We start from the raw sequence: 22,062 nt of genomic DNA, 5'->3' as shown, positions 1-22,062 counted from the left end.
TACTGGTATTTGGCTTTTCTTTGAATCCTAGTGTTGCTCCATCCCCGCAGTCTCAGGGCTATGTGTCCACGCTGTGGAACATGTGCGGATTTTGCCGCGGATATCTCGCGGAAAAGCCACGGATTTTCCGGAAATCTGCAGCACAGCTACTCCCCAGCCATTTCTATGGCATTTGGGAAATGCTGTGCCCACGTTGCGAATTTTTCCGCAGCGGAAATCGTGCGGATTTTCGTGCGGAAAAATCTGCAGCATGTCAATTATTGTTGCGGATTTTCGTGCGGATTTTGCTATTCAATTGGAATAAAAAAAAAAACGCAATCCGCGTCAAATCGAATGAAAGGTGGGATTCCGGGCGGAAAGCGCGGATTTTGCATGCAGAAAAATCCAGCAGATACAGAGTCTACGTGGGACACATAGCCTTTCACAGAGACTAGCACTTGACACAACATTGTTTACAACAACATGTTTACAAAATGTTTGAGGTCAGAGACACGTCACAAGATATGACCCCGCTGTACATACAAAGATGTAATTGCAGTACTCTGTGATATACCATAAGGCTATGTGTCCACGGTAGAATGTACCTGCGGATTTTTCTGCATGAAAATCCGCGACTTTCGCGGCAAATCCACACCTTTTTTTTGCCGCGGATTTATTATTTTTTTTCCCCCATTCTATACCCAAAATCCGCACCAAAATCCGCAACAATAATTGACATGCTGCAGATTTTTCCGGATCAAAATCCGCGGCAAATCCGCGGCGGAAAAATCTGCAGCATGGGCACAGTATTTCCAAAATGCCATTGAAATGGCTTGGAAGTGCCGCTGCTGCAGATTTTCGGAAAATCCGCGGCAAAATCCGCGCAAAATGCGCAGCGTGGGCACATAGCCTAAATATACAAATTATCCAGCTCTTATTTTTTGACCGGTCTACGATAGCGGTCACACGCACTAACTTCGGCCCCTCAAAAGGATATATACTTATAGGGTCTATAGATAAATAGATATTAGAAAAAAAAATTAAAAATCTTAACGCGACGCAAACAACAAGGCTTCATACAGTGATGTCGATGGCAAAAAAAAAAAAGTTATGGCTCTTAGAAGAAGAGGAGAAAATTTTTTTTTGAAAAATCACCTAAATATAAAAAAGGGTTAGTATTTTTTTAGTGGACCCTGTAAATCCATTTTAACCCTATGAATTGTTAGTAACGGTAATATTTGTGAACTAGTAACGTATCACACACTCAACCCAGCATTTAGCACTTACCATTAACAAAGATGATCCTGCTGGATTTGGGATGATCGGCTCCATAAAATTCATTGGTGAATTGGACCGACTGGTGGACAGATTCTGCGGGGATCTGGAAGATTTCTGTGCAGAGATCCAGCTGAGATTTCAGGGTTATAAGTGGAGAGAAGGGGCAGGAGCCGTCCTCACAGGTCTGATCTGTGGACGGAGACAGGGATGTCAGAGCACCAACAAGAGGCCAAAAAAGATTGTCTGGAAGGACCTACCTGTATGAAGTATAATGGAAGACAATGGAAGATTTCCTGGAAAAATGCTCGAGTTCCCCATTGACTTCCATTATACTCGGATACTTAAGCTAATCCAAGCATTCAACTGCTGGTTAGGAGTACTGAACCCCCAAGCATGGTAGTGCCCGCTCATCACTAGTTACGAGTACTGAACACCTGAGCATGGTAGTGCCCGCTCATCACTAGTTACTAGTACTGAGCACCTGAGCATGGTAGTGCCCGCTCATCACTAGTTACGAGTACTGAACACCTGAGCATGGTAGTGCCCGCTCATCACTAGTTACTAGTACTGAGCACCTGAGCATGGTAGTGCCCGCTCATCACTAGTTACCAGTACTGAACACCTGAGCATGGTAGTGCCCGCTCATCACTAGTTACAAGTACTGCGCATGGTAGTGCCCGCTCATCACTAGTTACAAGTACTGCGCATGGTAGTGCCCGCTCATCACTAGTTACAAGTACTGAGCACCCGAGCATGGTAGTGCCCGCTCATCACTAGTTACAAGTACTGCGCATGGTAGTGCCCGCTCATCACTAGTTACAAGTACTGCGCATGGTAGTGCCCGCTCATCACTAGTTACAAGTACTGCGCATGGTAGTGCTCGCTCATCACTATGGTAGTTACGAGTACCGAGCACTCGAGCATGGTAGTGCTCACTCACCACTAGCCTTAAACAATAGCCCAGGCACGATGGCCTCCCTCTTAATCACGTACATATATCCCTACATGGATGACTCCCATCATTTCAATAGGTAAAATCAAAAGAGGTAGCCCACAATCACTTACAGTAGCCAAACTCCGTGCACGTCTGGTAATACCACTGCCGTTCCCCGACTCCAACCGGATTCAGCTGTGTATTTCTCAGGTCCGACAAGGTTTTCTCATGGGAGTTTTCCACACATTTCAGTCCTATATAATCCATGTACATCTGCAAGAGACCAGACAGACTAAAATCCGCAGCACATCGCATACTTCATCACTGTATAGGACAATCTGCATAGAATAACTCATTAGTAAAATGACTTATAACCTCGCTGCAGAATTTACCGAATTGACAATCCTCAGCCCTTCGTAAGCAGATTCCGCACTGAGGATGCCATCACAAGTCTTCCTCACGTCACTGCCCGGGGTCTCCATGTTGTATTGCACCGCCCCCATAAATATATCTGCCAGGTTGCTGACAAATTCCGCATAGTCTTCAGGGGCGCGGAGAGGCGAACACGAATAGAAGTCTTTCTCCAGCTTGGAGACGTTCCCAGACTGCAGAATGGAGTCCACTGCTTGGAAGCTCGCCCTCACTCTGTCCAGACACTGCAAACACATCAGACGAGGCATTATCTACACTGTGTGCAGAATTATTAGGCAAATGAGGATTTTGATCACATGATACTTTTATACATGTCGTCCTACTCCAGGCTGTATAGGCTGAGAGCCAACTACCAATTAAGTAAATCAGGTGATGTGCGTCTCTGTAATGAGGAGGGGTGCGGTGTAATGACATCAACACCCTATATAAGGGGGGCTTAATTATTAGGCAACTTCCTTTCCTTTGGCATATATATATATAAACATACATACATACATACATACATACAGTGTGTCCACCCATATCCTGTCCACCACCATTAACTTGAGAACTGCGGCAGCTATAGGCATAGAAGTGGTGTCTAGGTATAGTAAAGTAGCCATGCGCTACGCAATGAAACCACCTATAGCGCCACCTGGTGGAAGACAACGGAGTTAGCATTTTTATCTCAAAAACGGAACGAGATAGAGAAAAAAAGTCAATTACAAAATTGTAGGGCATCATCAATTCAATACGAATCAACACCTTACATACAGAAATGCTATGATATGAAACCCATGACCCCCCCGAAACACTGAATGCTGGTCACGCATATGGCGCTCATTTAACTTTGATGCTCAGTGGCCCCCGTCAGCTGCAATGCACATCTGGACTCTGCACAGCATACTGTATCTTGCTGCACGTTGTGCAATATGGTAGGTGACACGTTTGCACAAGCATCTGTGATACGTCGTCGTAGGTCCTGCAATGTTGGTGGAGGGGTCGCATACACCTGCTGTTTGATGTGACCTCACAGAAAGAAGTCCAATGGGTCAGGTCAGGTGAGCGTAGAGGCCACTCCACACAGCCACCACACCCAATGACTTGTAGGAAGGTCTCCATGAGGTATCGCTTCACGTCCGCAGCCTTGTGAGTTTTACACGTTCTAATCATAGCATTTCTGTATGCAAGGTGTCGATTCGTATTGAATTGATGATGCCCTACAACTTTGTAATTCACTTTTTTTCTCCATCTCGTTCCGTTTCCGAGATAAAAATGCTAACTCCGTTATTTTCCACCAGGTGGCGCTATAGGTGGTTTCATTGTTTAGCGCATTGCTACTTTACTATACCTAGACACCACTTCTATGCCTATAGCTGCCGCCGTTCTCAAGTTAATGGCGGTGGACAGGATATGGGAGGACACACTGTATATATTATTTTTTAGGCCTGATAGCAGACTCACACCTTTCTTTCTTTATAGCAGTTTTTTCAGCAGTCTCATTATCACCCCAGACAGGATTACTTTAGCAGGTAACACCTAATTATACGGTAGATAACACAGGATCCACCATTCATGATAGGTGATATCACAGCTCACCTCCTCCCCCTCACTTACAAGGACCTTTGCCCTGAATAATGTAGCTTTATACTTTAATGCAAAACAGGGTCTCAGTCAGTCTGTTGCCATTATGCTCATGTTAAGAACAGAAATTAGGAGTTTAATATCGAACCTAGTGGCCAGTGTGGTATGAAAAAGTAAAAACAAAATGTAAAATAAATTTGACACAAAGTTGATTAAAATAATAGGTCATTTCTGATAAAACAAAACATCAGTTGAAAATTTGTGTTTGTGATTCAGAGCTTCAACTCTCCTGCATGGACAGAATGAAATAATAAAATGCAAGCTGCCACCACTAGAGGGAGCTCAGGAGCATAATGCAGGCACTTTATACATTGTACTCACCACAGCTCCCTCTAGTGGTAGCAGAGAGCAGCCAGAATCATTTAAATCTATGAATGGAGTTCAGCACTCTATATCAGAAAAATAGAGATCCAATGGCTTAAAACATATTTTGAGAACTGATCACAGTTCAACAGTAGACATTCCCTTTAAGGTGTTTGCATGCTCAGCGTAATCTACATAAGAGTGGACTGTACCTTGGTTGATCCTCCAATGACTGGATCTGACAAGCTCTGAGCTACTACCTGCAAAGACGAGAAGAAGAGGGTGATAAAACTGCAAGGGAAAATGTGGACAATAAGCAACGAGGGCGGGTGATTGACAAACTGTGTATGGGCTAGCCTTAGATAGGTCTTCAAGGGACAGCCCCGACTGTCTCGGCGGACAGACCGCGCTTCATTGACTCCAGCTTAGGCTATGTTCACATTTCTGTTTTGCTTCCGTCAGGTCCGTCGTTGCGACGCAATGATGGATCCGTCATTTTTGAACGTCAACTGACGCAACGGATGTGTCATTTCACAGGATTCCGTTCACAGGAATCCTGTGAAAAAACTGATCCGTCGCGTCCGTTAGGCTAGGTTCACATTTCCGTCAATTTGTATCAGTCACAATCCGCGGCTCTGGTAAACAACGGAATCCGTTCGGCGGATTCTGTTGTTTCCCATAGACTTGTATGAGTGGCGGATTGTGCCCGATAACCTTGCGTTGCATCCGGTGCGCGGCGCATCAGTCGTCTTTGGTCTGACCGCCAGGCGGAAACAACGCAGAATGTAACGTTTTTTGGGCCGTCAAAATTATAGCACTGCGCAGGAATCCGTCAAGCTTGTAATGTATGTTTATGGTGCTGGATTCCATCGTAATCCGTTTTACGACGGAATCCAGCGCTGGATTCCGTCATGCTCTACTGAGCATGCCCAGCATGTTTGGCGCACCCACTGGGCTGTCCCAAACACAAATGGATCATGACAGATCCGTCAAAAAACCATACGCACAGCGGATGTAATGGACGCGACGGATCAGTTTTTTCACAGGATTCCTGTGAACGGAATCCTGTGAAAAACACATCCGTTGCGTCAGTTGCCATCTAAAAAACAACGGATCCATCGCTGACGGACCTGACGGATTTAACACAATGGAAATGTGAACCTAGCCTTACATCCATTGTGCATCAGTTTTTTGACGGATCCGTCGTGATCCGTTTGTGTTTGGGACAGCCCAGTGGGTGTGCCAAACATGCACTGGGCATGCTCAGTAGAGCATGACAGAATCCAGCGCTGGATTCCGTCATGTGATGGATTACGATGGAATCCCGCACCATAGACATCCATTATAGCTTGTGACGGATGGCGACGGTCACCTGCGGAGTCCATTTTTTTGCCGCTCCAAAAAATGTTACATGCAGCGTTGCTCCCGCCTAACGGTCAGTCACTAAACGACTGATCCGTCACGTGGCGGATGCAACGCAAGGCTATCCGTCACAATCTGTCTCTAATAGAAGTCTATGGGGAAAAAACGGAATCCTGCAAAATATTTTGTAGGATACCGTAATTCCTCAAGGCGACGGAAGCAAAACAACGGAAATGTGAACATAGCCTTATTCATTTTGGAGCTTGGTGGGGGTTTCAGCACCGGGATCTCCACCAGTCCAAACTTGTTGCTATGGATGTGCAATTAATGAATCTACAAAGTATAACGCGAGAAACCAAAAGCCATTGACCTTATTATAATCTGTAAAGTCCAACTTTGCCCTGACCGGGGCAGAGGAGGCCACAGCGGCGTACACCAGATGAGGGAACTGCAAAAAAGACACAGGATATAGAATTAGTACATTTATAACACAGCATCAGCACGATTTCTCATATACCGTCCCACATCAATCCAATAATCATCCCATATAATACCGGTTCTACCAGTGTTTATGGATATTACACTGGGTCTTTAATAGGAGTCACTATCCCCCCCCGTTAGAAATAGGAACTCTCCTGAGATGCTTATTGTGTTAAATATTTGTATTCCCCATTAATACAAGTGAAGTTCCTCTGTTATTCCTCCTGGTGTTATGAGGGGGTGCGCGGTCACCACTCAACCGGCTGTAAGTATCAGTTCGGCTCTGCAGCGCATCTTTACAGCTGTCACTCAAAGTGCCTGGGCGTGCTTACAGCCGCCGCGTATTGTCAATTGCGCAGTGATGGTAGCCGCTTTTTGTACGCCCCCATGACTGCCAGGAGGAAATAAACTGATTTTCTCTCAGAAAAATATTTCAGAAAATAAAAAATGTGAATATTTATTTTTGACAATACCAATTTGTATTTTGATTCAGGAAATATTATTGCACCTTTATACTCTAATCACTTAGTGAATTATTCTAGAATATACCTATATCATCTGTATTGTCTATGTGATACACACGTGTATCTAAAGTGGAGTAGCTTATGGAAGGACTGTTCTTTGGCTTATCTCCTCTGTTTATCCCAAAACACTTTTTAAAAAAAAAAAAAAAAAAAAATTCTGAAATATTTTTCACTAAAAATTATGTATTAATTTCTATAATTTTGGCGATCTACTCTGGTTATTTTGTTGGAATCCTTTGATTCTAGAGTTAGCTGTGTTATATCCCGCCTGGATTATTGCAAGCTCCTGCTCTGTGGCCTCCCTTCTAAAGGTGGCTTTACACGCGGACGATATTGCTAGCGATATCGAGCGTGTAAGTACCCGCCCCCGTCGTGCAAGCAAAATCATGTGATCACTGCCACAGCGAACATTATCGCTGCGGCAGCGTCACACGCACTTACCTGGTCGGCGGCGTCGCTGTGACTGCCGAACAATCCCTCCCTCAAGGGGGAGGGACGTTCGGCATCACAGCGACGTCACCGCGATGTCACTAAGCGGCCGGCCAATCAAAGCGGAGGGGCGCAGCTGAGCGTGATGTAAACACCCCGCCCACCTCTTCCTTCCGCATTGTGGCCAGCGGCAGGTAAGGAGACGTTCCTCGCTCCTGCGGTGTCACACATAGCGATGTGTGCTGCCGCAGGAGCGAGGAACCACAACGAAAAACAACCCTTACCGATTTTTGAGTTTGGGACGACCTCTCCATGGTGACCGATTTTCACCATTTTTGAGGTCGCTTAAGGTCGCTGGTCAGTGTCACACGCTGCGATATCGTTAATGACGCCGGATGTGCATCACTAACAACGTGACCCCAACGATAAAACATTAACGATATCATAGTGTGTAAAGCCCCCTTAACAGTCTCGCACCCCTACAATCTATTCTAAACTATGCTGCCCGGCTAATCCACCTGTCCCCTCGCTACTCCCCGACCTCTCCTCTCTGCCAATCCCTTCACTGGCTTCCCATTGCCCAACGACTCCAGTTCAAAACACTAACCATGACCTACAAAGCCATCCACAACCTGTCTCCTCCCTACATCTCTGACCTAGTCTCCTGCTACCGACCTGCACGCAACCTTCGATCCTCGCAAGATCTCCCTCTCTACTCCCCTCTCATCTCCTCTTCCCATGATCGCATCCAAGATATCTCCCGTGCCTCCCCCATACTCTGGAATGCTCTGCCACAACATAGACTCTAGCCTACCTTGACAAGCTTCTAAAGGAACCTGAAGACCCACTTCTTCTGACAAAACCTGCCATAACCCTCAGTCTGATATAGCGCCGCACAATCAACTCTACCCTAACCTACTGTATCCTCACCTATCCCTTGTAGACTGTGAGCCCTCGCGGGCAGGGTCCTCTCTCCTCCTGTACCTGTCTGTATCTTGTATTGTTTATAATTATTGTACTTGTCCCTATTATGTACACCCCTTTCACATGTAAAGCGCCATGGAATTGATAGCGCTATAATAATAAATAATAATACATTTTGGTCATTATTTTCTCTCAGTAGCCAGAATTTTTAGTAACTTTCAGGGCAGCATTTTTCCCAGACCTGCAGATTTTTCGAATACAAAATGTCCCCATAGACATTAGGGAAAACTTGGCTGAACCTGTTGATTTCGGCATGACCGCTTGCCGCACTAAAGGCTACTTTACACACTGCGATATCGGTCCTGATATCGTTAGTGTGGGTACCCGCCCCCATCTGTTGCGCGACACGGGCAAATCGATGCCCGTGCCGCACAACATCGCCCAGAGCAGTCACACATACTTACCTGTCCGGCGACGTCGATGTGACCAGCGAACCGCCTCCTTTCTAAGGGGGCGGTCCGTGAGGCGTCACAGCGACGTCACTGAAGCGTCACTGAACCGCCGCCCAATAGCAGCGGAGGGGCGGAGATGAGCGGGACGTAACATCCCGCCCACCTCCTTCCTTCTGCATAGCAGCCGGGAGGCAGGTAAGGAGAGCTTCCTCGTTCCTGCGGTGTCACACGCAGCGATGTGTGCTGCCGCAGGAACGAGGAACAACCTCGTTACTGCTCCAGTAACGATAATTGAGAATGGACCCCCATGTCACCGATGAGCGATTTTGCACGTTTTTGCAACGATGCAAAATCGCTTATCGGTGTCACACGCAACGGCATCGCTAATGCGGCCGGATGTGCGTCACCAATTCCGTGACCCCAACGACTCCGCATTAGCGATGTCGCTGCTTGTAAAGCCCCCTTAATGCGTACTGAGCCTGATCCATCTTCAAAGACAGGATGACCTTGAAAGATGGATCAGCCTGGTTGAATTTTAACACTTGATCCTTTTGTTCTCTCAGCAGACGAGTTGTGAGAGGCATTTTGTTTTGGCTTTCGACATTGAGAACATATGCACGCTTAGCAAAATTGAGTGTACATGTGTATGAGTGGTGGAGGAAGAACAACAATCAGGAGAGATGGCTGTTTGAGGTGTAAGGCCACCTTTATAGTATGGGGCGCATAATATCATACAGAATGCAATCAAATCCTAAATTCACTCCGAGACCCACCTTCAGCCTAAACCACGCAGAAAGGGATCCTGGATAAGAGCCTCCAAAGCAAATCCAAGTGTTATTCCGAGTTAAATTATATTTCTGAGAGATGAAAAGATGGAAAGAAGCCAGATCTGCCAACCTATGTGAGGAGGATAAATATAAGGAAATTAAGGTGTCCGAAGACTGCAGAGAAGAAATGATCGGACATGTCCATTCTGGGGCAACAGGTCCAGCAGTCCTGGTATAAAGAGTTATCCCCTCCTGGTGGGGATACACATGGCCGTACTTACGCCTGTTGACTGGACAGGAACTTTATTGCGTCCAGGGTCAACCCATCTAGATTGATGCTGGCTCCATAATACCGATGTTCAAGGGACACCAGAAGGGCTTGATGTTTCTGAGCCAATTCTACATGTTCACCTACATGAAAGTTATATTTACATAGATTAATTATCTTAAAATGAAAGATGAGCAAAAATATAACTGCCCAGGTCCGGTATCCAGTCTGGTCCTCTGCGACACCTGGATCAGGGCAACGTTCACATCTATGGTGGTAATTCTCTGCCTGGCAGCCTCCTCCGATTACTGGTCTCTTGTGACGTCATGACTTTTCAGTAAAATTGCCCAGGATGCCACGCAGAGAATCACCACCGCTGACCCAGGTGAGGACCAAACTGGACGAACGATGGTAGCTTGCATATTTTGTCTCACCTCTAGTAAAAAAATAATCTATCAGTCATTCCGCAAGAGTTTCTGTAAAAAGTTATGTAGAAATTTGACATTGACAACAATAGTCCATCTCCAAATTTCCTCCAACTTCTCTTGGGGAGCGAGTGACTGGCTAATTTGAGGGGTGTAGCACAAATCAAGTCTTTCTACAACCAAGGGTGGGTCTTAATTAAAAGGTGAAGGGTCTTGTTTTTATACAATGGGGAAGGAGGTTTCTGTTTTAGGAACCAGTCACAATAATTTAGGTCTTGCTTGGAGAAAGTTGATACTTCCTAGGTCACATTCAAGATTTCTGGTACTCTAGTACAAGACAGTAGAATCAAGGTAGAGAAGATATTGACATTTTTGTTTAATTTAAAAGCTTAGAATAGGTCATCAACGTATGATCGGCAAAGGTGTGACACCCAGCACCCTCCACCGGCGGCGGCAGTAGGAAGTCGGAAATTGCTCAGTTCCGGAGCTGCTCCGTCTTCTGATAGTGGCCGCGGCTGGGTACTGCCGCCTCCCATTCTAATTAAGTATAGGATAGGATAGGCCATCAATGTAAAAGTAGGGGCAACCTCTTTAATAATATCAGTGCCCCTTTAATCTGGATTATATACACAATACGCATCAATTACTGGTCTTCAACCGTGTCACAATTGTTAAATGTACTAACCTCCTAAAACTGAGAATTCAGACTCTGCGCTTTCTCCTCCAATATACAGAAAGACGGGTCCATCAGGGCGTTTCCAAAATTCTTCATTTATCCAATATCTCTGCAGAAAAAAATAGGTAATAGGTCAGATCTGCAAAACTCTTAAAAGCAAAGCCACCTTGGCCATCAGCTATTCCCGCATAAAGCTGACACTCATTTCTGAAGTTGGAATGAACAAGTGATCTTGTAATATACCAACTTAATAGATGGGGAAGATTATTTTAGCATTTTGTGGTGTATAAAAAAAAAAAAAAAAAAAAAGCTGCACATTATGTTTTTTTTCCAAAATCATTTTGGACACAAAAGTAGCAAGACTGGTGGTCCTGGGTTAACACGGTGGAGGTGGCATCAGCAGGTTTCCAGTAGAGTTTCGCCTCCTCATAAAAGTCTTAGCTTTAATTTTTTAGCTTTCAGCGTTTACTTACCTGTTTATAGGTGTCATTATTCCTCCGGTTGAAGTGGTCGAGGGGCTGCGTGAGATAGCCCTCCACTGGGGGCACATAGGAGGCAGCGCCCTTTGGAAACCCAAGACGACTATAGAAGGATTTAAAGTTCTGCACCTCTCGTAGTTGGTAGATTTTTTTACGGATCTGTCTTTGGTTCCAGGCTAAAAATTGAAAGGTGGGAAGTCACATAATAAGTATAGAGATTCCAGTAATATGGAGAATTAAAGTTACCCATAGAGGTAATGGTATTCACATGTCTATAGTCCTTAAGGATCCCTAACACACTGCATAAAAGCTAGTCAAAATTGCCAACTGTCTAGTGACTATAAAGACCTCCTGACTCTGTCCCCCCACAAATTATCTGGGGGGACATAAGTATTGAACAGTTGGAATTCAGTTATCCACTTCTTTGGGGTGTGATGTTATGAACACCTAAAACTTTGGAGCAAATTTTGTAACATTTCAGCAGAAAAACTTGGAGTTTTTGCACTAAAAAGTTGCAAAACAAAGTTAAAAATAATAGTGTGTTTTTTAGTTTTTTTTTATTTTGCGCCATATTAAAGGATTAAAAAAAAGAAAAATTTTCTAATTGTGAATCGGGCTGTTAATGCTTTAAAACCTTGCGCAATTATATAGCCTGAAGTTTTTAGCTTCTCTAAGGTCAGGCTGAAGTTTCTGGGTTACTTTCAGATCCGGCCTTCATTATACTAGCTCATTGTCTGCGTGGCTTCGTCCTGTAACTAATCTCACCCAAAGAGGAAGCCACGCAGGAAACTCAATCATTTGCATCGAAACATGAAGTAAGCAAAGCCCTGATGTGATCAGCTCTAGAAATCGATCTACCTACAACGCTCTTCATTAGAGCCCAATTGTGTAATCAGAGTCCTCAACACTGCCTTGGGCAGCGTCATACAAGAAGCGTGTTCTGTGAATATAGTGATCAGAGAGGCTGAATAGGGGTCGCAAAGGTGATCTGGGACCCAGTGCTTTAGAGGACTGGGTCCCCGAGATAGAGATATCTATCCATATATAAGATATAAGATGTCGGTGGGGAGACGGAGAGAGACAGACAGGGAGAGAGACAGACAGGGAGAGAGACAGACAGGGAGAGAGACAGACAGGGAGAGAGACAGACAGGGAGAGAGACAGACAGGGAGAGAGACAGACAGGGAGAGAGACAGACAGGGAGAGAGACAGACAGGGAGAGAGACAGACAGGGAGAGAGACAGACAGGGAGAGAGACAGACAGGGAGAGAGACAGACAGGGAGAGAGACAGACAGGGAGAGAGACAGACAGGGAGAGAGACAGACAGGGAGAGAGACAGACAGGGAGAGAGACAGACAGGGAGAGAGACAGACACTATCCTGGCCAACGCCCGGGTACTACAGCATATACATTATATTATATATATATATATATATATATATATATATATATATATATATATATATATATATATATATATATATATATATATATATATATAAAAGCTGTAGTACCCGGGCGTTGGCCAGGATAGTGTCTGTCTCTCTCCCTGTCTGTCTCTCTCCGTCTCCCCACCGACATCTTATTACCTCACACATAAGATTCTTATACTAACAATTTATTTTGTTCTTATAGCAACCAATCACAGCTGCTGTTAATAACCTAATAGCTCGCAGCTCCATTCAATCTAATGGAGGCAGGTTTTTTGGAGAGTAACTGTAAAACGCCGGGTTAAATTTTCCCATCAAAGCATAGTCTATGACGTTCCCTGAGTCGCATGGAGTGTCTGTGCAAACTTTCGTGATTGTAAATGCAATGGTGCAGATTCCTTTAGCGGACACACATACACACAGCTTTAGATATTAGATTTTAGATCTATCTTTCTATCTCTGGGGTTTCGTTACAGATTGGGGGCACATGAGCTTCAGTTCACATCTGTGGTTGTAATGTACTATCGGGGTTGCTTTTCTTTGTAAACAAAGTCATTCTGATAATAACATTCTATTGAGTTATTGTGCATCTTATAATTCCATAATGAAAAGGATAAAAACCAAAGTGTCACAAAGAAGCCAAAATAACACTGAACTAACCAGTGTATACCCTCTCAAATAATAAAAATAATCAGTGAGCTATTAGGCAACATGTGATGCAATACCAGACTTGACTGGCCGTTAGACTATGCTCAAACTGAGTTTTTTTCGAGGCTTTAAAAAAAAAAAAAAAAAAAAAGTTTTTCGAGCCGAAACCACTTCAGAAAAAACTCCCTTTGGGTATGATGTACACCTGTAATGGAAACTCTTCAAATCCTCTTCCAAATATCAAAAATTTGAGTTTATGCACTGGAAAAACTCATTAAATAAAAATAAAAAAAAAAGACTGCGCGCACAATTTTTGGAGAAGTTTTTTTTGTTTGCTGACGTTTATTTTGGATTGGACAGTGCCTAATTTGGAGCAGATACCATCAGGGGCTGCTTCAAACTAATAGCGTACACTTTTTTTTTTTTTTCATCCATCAGATGGTTTTCAAAACCTGAAGCGGAAAAAAAAAATAAAATAAAAAAAAAAATAGAGATGAGTGAACCCGAACTGTAAAAGTTTGGGGTTCGTACCGAATAGCGGGTTTCGGATTCGAACAATGAGTTAAAGTCTATGTATGAGTTAGGGTGCTCTTCGTATGCTAACAACGTTTCTGGAGAGGAGACCATTTTGTCGGCACAGAAGTTGGGGTCCTCATTTACTTATATGGGGTTCGAGGTCCGGGTCCTGAACAAAACTTTTAACTAAATTACGGCCAAACCCAGAAAATCCAAAATGTCCACAGGTCCGCTCATCTCTAATGAACATCAGAATGGATTTCTCCTAAAAATATATAGAAGTTTTTGAGAAGAACTTTAGAGAGAATCTGCTCCAAGGAGGCATTTTGCTGTGCAAAAACAATATGCAAAATCTCAAACATGGCACAATATTTATGCAAACTGCCTCTTCAGAAGGAAGAAGACTTGAGCTCTACAGCCACCTATTGGAAATAGAAATCCTAAAAGTCAATATCGACCCAATGACTTAGGATAAAAGCCAAATCAGAATCTCAAATTTGAAGACATATTGTTTCGTGCAATGTTTATATCACAGTATATAGCGCTATTAATGCCACAGCGCTTTACATACATCGACACAACACTGTCCCCATTGGGGCTCACAATCTAAATTCCCTATTTGTATGTTTTTTGGAGTGTGGGAAGAAACCAGAAAACCCGGAGGAAACGGCAGAAACTCAGGGAGAACATACGAACTCCTTGCAGATGGTGTCCTTGGTGGGATTTGAACCCAGGACCCCAGCGCTGCACGACTGCAGCGCTAACCACTGAGCCACCATACAGTGCTAACCACTGAGCCACCGTGCAAGCCCCACTATGAACTTATTTAATGCCTCGCGATTGTGGTGGCAAAATGTAACCATGGCTCCTACTAGGTCTTTTCCTATAGGAGGAAAAAGTTACGCAATTGTCTAAAAAGTCGCCCTAAATTTTTTGTAAAGTCGATACACAGACATTTTAAGTTTGGGTGATATCGGTCACTTCTACAATAGATAATGCAGGCATTTATAGGTTTTATATCTCCAGGATAACAACCTGGAGGTGATGAGAAGTGTATAAATTCATACTCACCCCCATCCACCCCACCGAGGAGCAGGACAAGCAGGATCTGCAGCCACAGGACCATCATTGTAGGAAGACGAATGTGAAAGAGCGCAGGCTCCCACTCCCCGCAGACTTCTGCCTGGCATCACATGACACCTCCTGCCACATGACCACATCAACTTTTCATTGGCTGCACAAGTTGCAGAGTCAGCCTCAGTTTCTTTTTTTTTTTTTTTTTTTTTGCTTCAGAAGCAGAAGGCACATGACTGGAGATTTAACCCTTCACCACACTTTTAGTTCCTATTTTGCTAGCAGCTGCTAAAAAAACCCCCATCAGAATCATTTAATGCTCAGTTTCAGCAGGTTCTGCAATTTTCTCTACAGTTTACATCAAATCCTGTTGGTTTTCAGAATTAGTTTTTCCTGTTTTTCCCCCAAACAATCAATTACTTTTTTTTTTATTCAATTCGATTAGCTTGGAAAAAGACCATACCTATAGCATAGCATGCAGGGAGCATGGAAAACGTATGAGCAGGAAGCGATGACATCTCATTCACTTTGTTCCAAGTCTCCGTAGATATAGCGACTACAAGAAACCACAGAAACATGCAGATTCAGGTAAATAATAATTGTGCATTTTTCTGCACCAAATACTCAGCGTGTGCACATAGTCCAATAGTAAAATTGTACTACTTTATCTGGGCATGTGGTGTGTGACGTGGTCAGACACCTCCTGTTTAATTTATGAATAGCTGTATTAATCCATGCTAGACTGGATTGTAATTAGGACTCTTTGGTTGATTATCGTACCAGCAGGTGTAAAAATGCAGCCAAAAACCTCTCTCTTCGGCCTCCTTCACACGTCTGTGCCTCCGGTACTTGTTTGGTCCGTTTCCTCACGTACTGGAGACACGGGCACACGTAGACCCATTAAAATCAATGGGTCTGCGCTCACGTGCGTATTCTGCTAAGGACCGTGTGGAGCATAAGTGTGCCCGTATGCTCCACACGTAGACATGGGTGTCACACGGACCGCAAACGGGTCACATGGAACGCAAATGGACCACACGGATGTGTTCCGTGTGACACGCACCGGAGAAAACACATGTGTCTGCGAGAAAAAAAACAAAACTTTACTCACCTTCTCCAGCGCTGCTGTCTCAGTCGCTGCTGTCACTTGCTTTCGACCGCCGCTCATTATGCTCATGAATATTCACTTTACTGCGGCCGGAAGCAGCAGCAGCGGGGAGTCGGCAGGACCGGAGACCGAAGATCAGCACCACGGACAGCGACGCCAGGGACAAGTGAGTAGAAAGTTCCCATTCTCCGTGTGTTATCACGGAGAAGACACGGAGAACACACGTGTGCCATAAACACGGCTCACGGAGGGCAAAACGCACCTTTGACACGTCCGTGAAAAACGTGCGTGATTTTCACGTACGTGTGAAAGAGGCCTTCAATGACACAAGCCCCCTCTACACTAACTCCGGACACACTGCACACGAAATAGCGTCTGTGACTTTTATTTATTTATATTTTGGGCCTCCTCCTCACCCATATCCAAAGACTCATCATGCATCCTTTAACGATAAATTTTTAGAGGACCATGAGGCGGCCCTCATTCATATCTTTTGGAAGGTTCTCTCTCATACATTTGGTAGGGCAGCACAGTGGCTCTGTGGCTATGCAGTCTCTGGACACACTGCTTACACAATGGTGTCTGTGAATTTTATTTTTTTGGGAAGGGACCTCTTCCTCCACCATATTCACAGACTCATCATGCGGCCCTAACACATACATTCTTGAGGTCCATCATGCGGCCCTCACTCATGCATTTTGGAGGTCCATCATGCAGCCCTCACTCATAGATTTTGGAGGTCCATCAGGCAGCCCTCACTCATACATTTTGGAGGTCCATCAGGCGGCCCTCACGCATACATTTTGGAGGTCCATCAGGCGGCCCTCACGCATACATTTTGGAGGTCCATCAGGCGGCCCTCACGCATACATTTTGGAGGTCCATCAGGCGGCCCTCACTCATACATTTTGGAGGTCCATCAGGCGGCCCTCACTCATACATTTTGGAGGTCCATCAGGCGGCCCTCACTCATACATTTTGGAGGTCCATCAGGCGGCCCTCACTCATACATTTTGGAGGTTCATCAGGCGGCCCTGAATCATACATTTTTGATGTCCATTTTGCAGCCCTCACTCATTTGGGAGGACCTTCGATCTCTCATACATTAGTTAGGGACCTCTCTCATTCATTTGGGAGGACTCACCCTCTCTCATACATTAGGGAGGGCCCTCTCTCATTAATTTGGGAGGATCCACAGGTGGCCCTCTACCAGAAATTTTGGCTCCCTCTAGTTCCTTTCATGTTTGTCTGAATTACTCTCCCTATCAGCCCCAAGCTGGGGGGCCCTGCAGCACTACCTCAGTGAAGTGTGATGCCATGGCAAAAACCAGGTAGTCACAGTTAGGCCCCCGCATAACACCTTCCCTCACTAGGAAACACACAGCCGACCAGAAACCCTAGTCACCCCCCTTAGAGACAGACAGACACACCAGTGGGCGTGACCAGGCGGTTGGAACATGCCCACCCAGGGGTCTAGACAGCCCGGGGCCGGAAAAGAGTTAGTAGAGTTTAAGCTGTAGTTCAGTTTGGAGAGGAGTGTGGGCTGGAACTAGGGGTAGCTCCAGCAGGAAAGTTCAAGTTGAACGGTACCAGGCTAGGAACCCTGGTGCCTCTGGCAGGAGACGGGAAGACGGCTCGGCAGAACAGAGGTGGACCGGAACAGGGTAGTAGCCCACCAGTACCGACACGAGAACCGACCCGGAAACCGTAGCACAAAGGGGGTACTCGGACCCTGAAGCCAGAACCGGAAACAAGCAGACTGGTTAATTTAACCGATTGAGGCCAGGACTAGAGGTCCTGTCCCACCCAAAGTCCCTCATAGAAGACAACAGCCCACCGATAGGGATAAGAGGTCACCGCCAGGGCCCATAGATCCCACGGGCCAGCGTCTGCGGGCACGGCTCCTTAAGCCGCATCCAGCCAGGAGCGGACTCCTGAGTTTCACGCTAGGACGTCCACCTTACACAAAGCAGTGCAGGGAAAAGGATAGAGACCACCAACCAGGTGGGGGACCCGAATGCAACCGGCCACGGCACCGGCCACCATCACCTGGTTTACCACAGACTCGTGTGGTTTATTAACAGTGAGTACACAAACACTCCCTGCGGTCGCTATACCCTGCACTGAGACACCGAGCCCCGGGGCCACCATCCCTACCCACGGAGGGGTTAACAACTGGCTGTCGCAACATCTCCCCCGGGTGCCCCACAACTGCAGCAATGGTGTCCCATCTCACCACACACCGTGGGTGGCGTCACGAACCTAATACGGCCTAGCCCGTACATCTACGCCCCCTTCTTTATTCGGCGTGACCCCCGGGGGCCGCCCTTAGCCTGAATGGTGCCCTGTGCAAAACTGCCCTTTGGTGCCCCCCCTACTGATTTTTTTTTACCCAGTTTCCCAGGAAACAAATGAGGACAGGAGGCCATTTTTTTTATCCTAAGAAAATTGATCTCTTCAAATGTACAATAAATTACAAATTTGTGCTGGAGAATCTGCATCTCAAATCCACCACGTCTAATCTCGTTTTTTTAGAAGTCTTCCGATTTCAACCATTTATGCCGTATCCATGGATATGACACCCCACCCCAGCTCCGACTCCACCCCTCAAGCCCTCCACACTCACCACCATTCTTGGAAAAACGTGTGTGTGTGTGTGTGTGTGTGTATCTATATATAGATATATACACACACACACACACACACACACAGTCATGGCCAAAAGTGTTAGCACCTTTGAAGTTGTTCCAGAAAATAAAGCATTTCCCTTAGAAATTTAATAATACACCCCCTACACCTCCCCTCTCCATAATATACTCTCTACACCACCCCTTTCCATAATCTCTCTCCCACACTGCCCCTATTTATAATATTCCCACAAACACTGCCCCTCAGTGTACCCCCACACGATATCCCTGTGTATAATATCCCCACACACTGCCCCTCTGTAAGATATTAAGATATCACACACACACACACACACACTGTTCCTCTGTATAATATCTCTCCCACACACTGCGCCTCTGTATAATATCCCCCACAAACACTGCCCCTCAGTAGAATATACCCACACAATGTCCCTGTGTATGATATTCACACACACACACTGCTCCTCTGTATAATATCCCCCCAAACACACAGCTACTCAGTGTAATATCCCCACAGACTGCGCCTCTGTATAATATCTCCCCACACTGCTCCTCTGTAGAATATCCCCCCACACACTGCACCTCAGTACACTATACCCCACACACACACACACACTGCACCTCAGTGTACTATCCCCCCACACACACACACGCTGCTCCTCAGTATAATATCCCCCCACACAATGCTCCTCAGTATAATATCCCCCACACACTATTTCTCTGTATAATATCCCCCACACACAATGCCCCTCTGCATAATACCCCCCCACACACTGGCCGTCTGTATAATATCCCCGCATACACACTGCTCCTCTGTATATTATCCCTCCACACACTGCTCCTCTGTTTAGTATCCCCCACACACTATTTTTCAATATAATATCACCCCACATACTGTTCCTCTGTATAATATCCTCCCCCACACACTACTCCTCTGTATAATATCCTCCCACACCCACTGCTCCTCTGTATAATATCCTCCCACACACTGTTCCTCTGTATAATATCTCCCCACAAACACTGCTCCTCAATATATCCCCCTCCACGCACTGCTCCCCTGTATAATGTCCCCACACGTACACTGCTCCTCTGTAAATACCAACACACACTACCCATTTGTATAATATCCCACACACTGCTCCTCTGTGTAGCATCCTCCACACACACTGCCCCTCTATATATCCCCCACACACTGCAACTTTGTATAATATACACACACAATGACCCTCTGTGTAATATCCCTCATGTACGCTGGCCCTTTGTACACTATCCCCCACACAAGCTGCCCCTCTTTATGTATATCCTCACACACACAATGCTCCTCTGTATATCACCCCACACATAGTACCCCTCTGTATACTATCCCCCCACACACATTGTCTCTCTGTATAATATCCTCTTGGTATATATGTCCAAATCCTGGTATATACAGTATGTCTGCATCCTGGGCCCTTCCTGGTATGCATGTCCCCATCCTGGTTTATTGTTCCCTTCCTAGCATAAATGTCCTTTTCCAGGTATATATGTCCCCATCCAGGGACCCTCCTGGTATGCATGTCCCCATCCCAGTTTATTTGTCCCTATCCTGGTATATATGTCCAATCCTGGGCACCTCCTGGTATGTATATCTCACTCCTGGGCACATTCTGGTATATATGTCCCCATCCTGGTTTTTGTCCCCTTCTAGGTATATATGTCCTCCTCCTGGTATATATGTTCCCATCCTGGTTTATTTGTCCCTTTCCCAGCATATATATCCCCATCCTAGGCTCCTCCTGATGTATATATGTTCCCCTCCTGGGCACATTCTGGTATATATGTCCCCATCCTGGTTTTTGTCCCCTTCCTGGTATATATCTCCTCCTTCTTGTGTATATCTGCCTTTCCTGGGTCTCTCCTCGTATATTTGTCTACTGCAAAAAGAAAGAAAAACAAACATTTTACTCACCCTCCCCAGCTCCCAATCCTGCAGCGTCCTCTCTGAGCAGCGATGCATTTCAGCTGGATGTGTGCCCTCCACACATCCAGCTACAGCAAGGCAGGGACTGCAGTGAGTGGGCACCCCCACGACCCAAGGCTGGAGTCAGGGCCCCCCCCACCCCCCGCGGCTGGAGTCAGCACCCCCCTGCCCCGGGAGTCAGTGCTCCCCACCACCCGCGGCTGGAGTCAGCGGACCCCCCACCATCCGCAGCTGGAGTCAGCACCCCCCCGCCTCTGGAGTCAGTGCCCCCCACCACCTCCCGCAGCTGGAGTCAGCGGCCCCCCCCACCACCTGCGGCTGTAATCAGCATCCCCCTTGCCCCCCGTGGCTGGCGTCAACACCTGCCCCCCACGGCTGGAGTCAGCACCCCCCAGCCCCCCCGTGGTTGTAGTCATCGGCACCCCCCCTGCCCCCCGCGGCTGTAGTCAGCGCCCCCCCCGGCTGTAGTCAGCGGCCCCCCGGGGCTGGAGTCAGCACCCCCCCGCGGCTGGAGTCAGCGCCCCCCCCGCCTCCTGCGGCTGGAGTCAGCGCCCCCCCGGGGCTGGAGTCAGATCACCCCCTGCCCCCCGTGGCTGGAGTCAGCAGCTCCCCCGCGGCTGGAGTCAGCGGCCCTCCCACGCCTCCGACAGCTGGAGTCAGCGGGTCCCCCACCACCTCCGGCAATCTTCAGCTCATAGAGCGCCTACCTCTCCCTGCCGGATGTCGCGCGCTCGCCAGCTCCGCGTTACCCGCTGCACTTTGATGAGGTGCAGAGTGATGACCTCATCATATTGGGCTGCGGGATGATGCGCTGTCTCCTTGCTCTGCTCCACTCACAGTGCCTCCCCCACCACATGGCTAATTTGCATGCGATGCCCCAGAAGGACTTCGCACGCACCTTAGTCATGTGCAGACTGCAGTTGTGGCTGAAGCGACATTGCCAGGCCCCTCTGCTGCAGCTGTGACTGGGGCTCGGTGAAGATGGTGGGTCCGGCTGGCCAGGGGCTATATAAAGCTAAGTAATTAACCGGCGGCGGTTACAGTAAAAACGCAGTGCTGGGTCCGGAGGAGCCAGGAAATTTACGACTTCTTACCTCTCTGCTGCAACCCCCCTGAAGCATGGCCATCGGCGCCCTGTGCGACCGCACAAGTCGCACATGCCTAAAGCCGGCCATGCCGGAGACTCTCGAACCACCACCCCTGAAGGCCCGGATCCGAGCAGTGCCGGCTGCTGGCACGGGGCGGCACAGAAGCACCAACAGGCTCTGCTTAGATTAAAATCCTTAGGTGATAAACCACACACTGAAGCAGAATTACTGAAAGGTCTAATAGACCAGAGAAA

The 22,062-nt window shown here is 46.6% G+C and overlaps 1 protein-coding gene and 1 long non-coding RNA gene across 4 annotated transcripts in view; one reads left to right on the top strand and one right to left on the bottom strand.

The window, feature by feature from the left end:
- The window catches only part of PRSS16 (serine protease 16), a 20,320-nt gene extending 5,231 nt beyond the window's left edge, over positions 1–15,089 (bottom strand). The window contains exons 1-10 of the mRNA XM_075322552.1: positions 15,002–15,089; positions 11,330–11,511; positions 10,866–10,965; positions 9,769–9,898; positions 9,494–9,617; positions 6,282–6,359; positions 4,762–4,809; positions 2,584–2,847; positions 2,323–2,464; positions 1,267–1,446 (exon numbers count right to left, since the gene is read on the bottom strand). Of these exons, the coding sequence (XP_075178667.1) occupies positions 1,267–1,446; positions 2,323–2,464; positions 2,584–2,847; positions 4,762–4,809; positions 6,282–6,359; positions 9,494–9,617; positions 9,769–9,898; positions 10,866–10,965; positions 11,330–11,511; positions 15,002–15,059 (1,306 nt within the window). The 5' untranslated portion in view covers positions 15,060–15,089. The remainder of the gene's footprint in view (positions 1–1,266; positions 1,447–2,322; positions 2,465–2,583; positions 2,848–4,761; positions 4,810–6,281; positions 6,360–9,493; positions 9,618–9,768; positions 9,899–10,865; positions 10,966–11,329; positions 11,512–15,001) is intronic.
- Positions 15,090–15,314: 225 nt separating this feature from the next.
- LOC142250392 (uncharacterized) overlaps positions 15,315–22,062 on the top strand; it is a 148,717-nt gene continuing 141,969 nt past the window's right edge. For all 3 annotated transcript variants that reach the window (XR_012725182.1, XR_012725181.1, XR_012725183.1), the window contains exon 1: positions 15,315–15,592. This is a non-coding gene — a long non-coding RNA (uncharacterized LOC142250392). The remainder of the gene's footprint in view (positions 15,593–22,062) is intronic.

The sequence above is a fragment of the Anomaloglossus baeobatrachus genome, chromosome 9 (genome assembly GCF_048569485.1).
Source record: "Anomaloglossus baeobatrachus isolate aAnoBae1 chromosome 9, aAnoBae1.hap1, whole genome shotgun sequence".
NCBI lineage: Eukaryota > Metazoa > Chordata > Amphibia > Anura > Aromobatidae > Anomaloglossus > Anomaloglossus baeobatrachus.
Note: the sequence above shows the minus strand (reverse complement) of the source record. Positions and strands in the feature narration are given on the sequence as shown.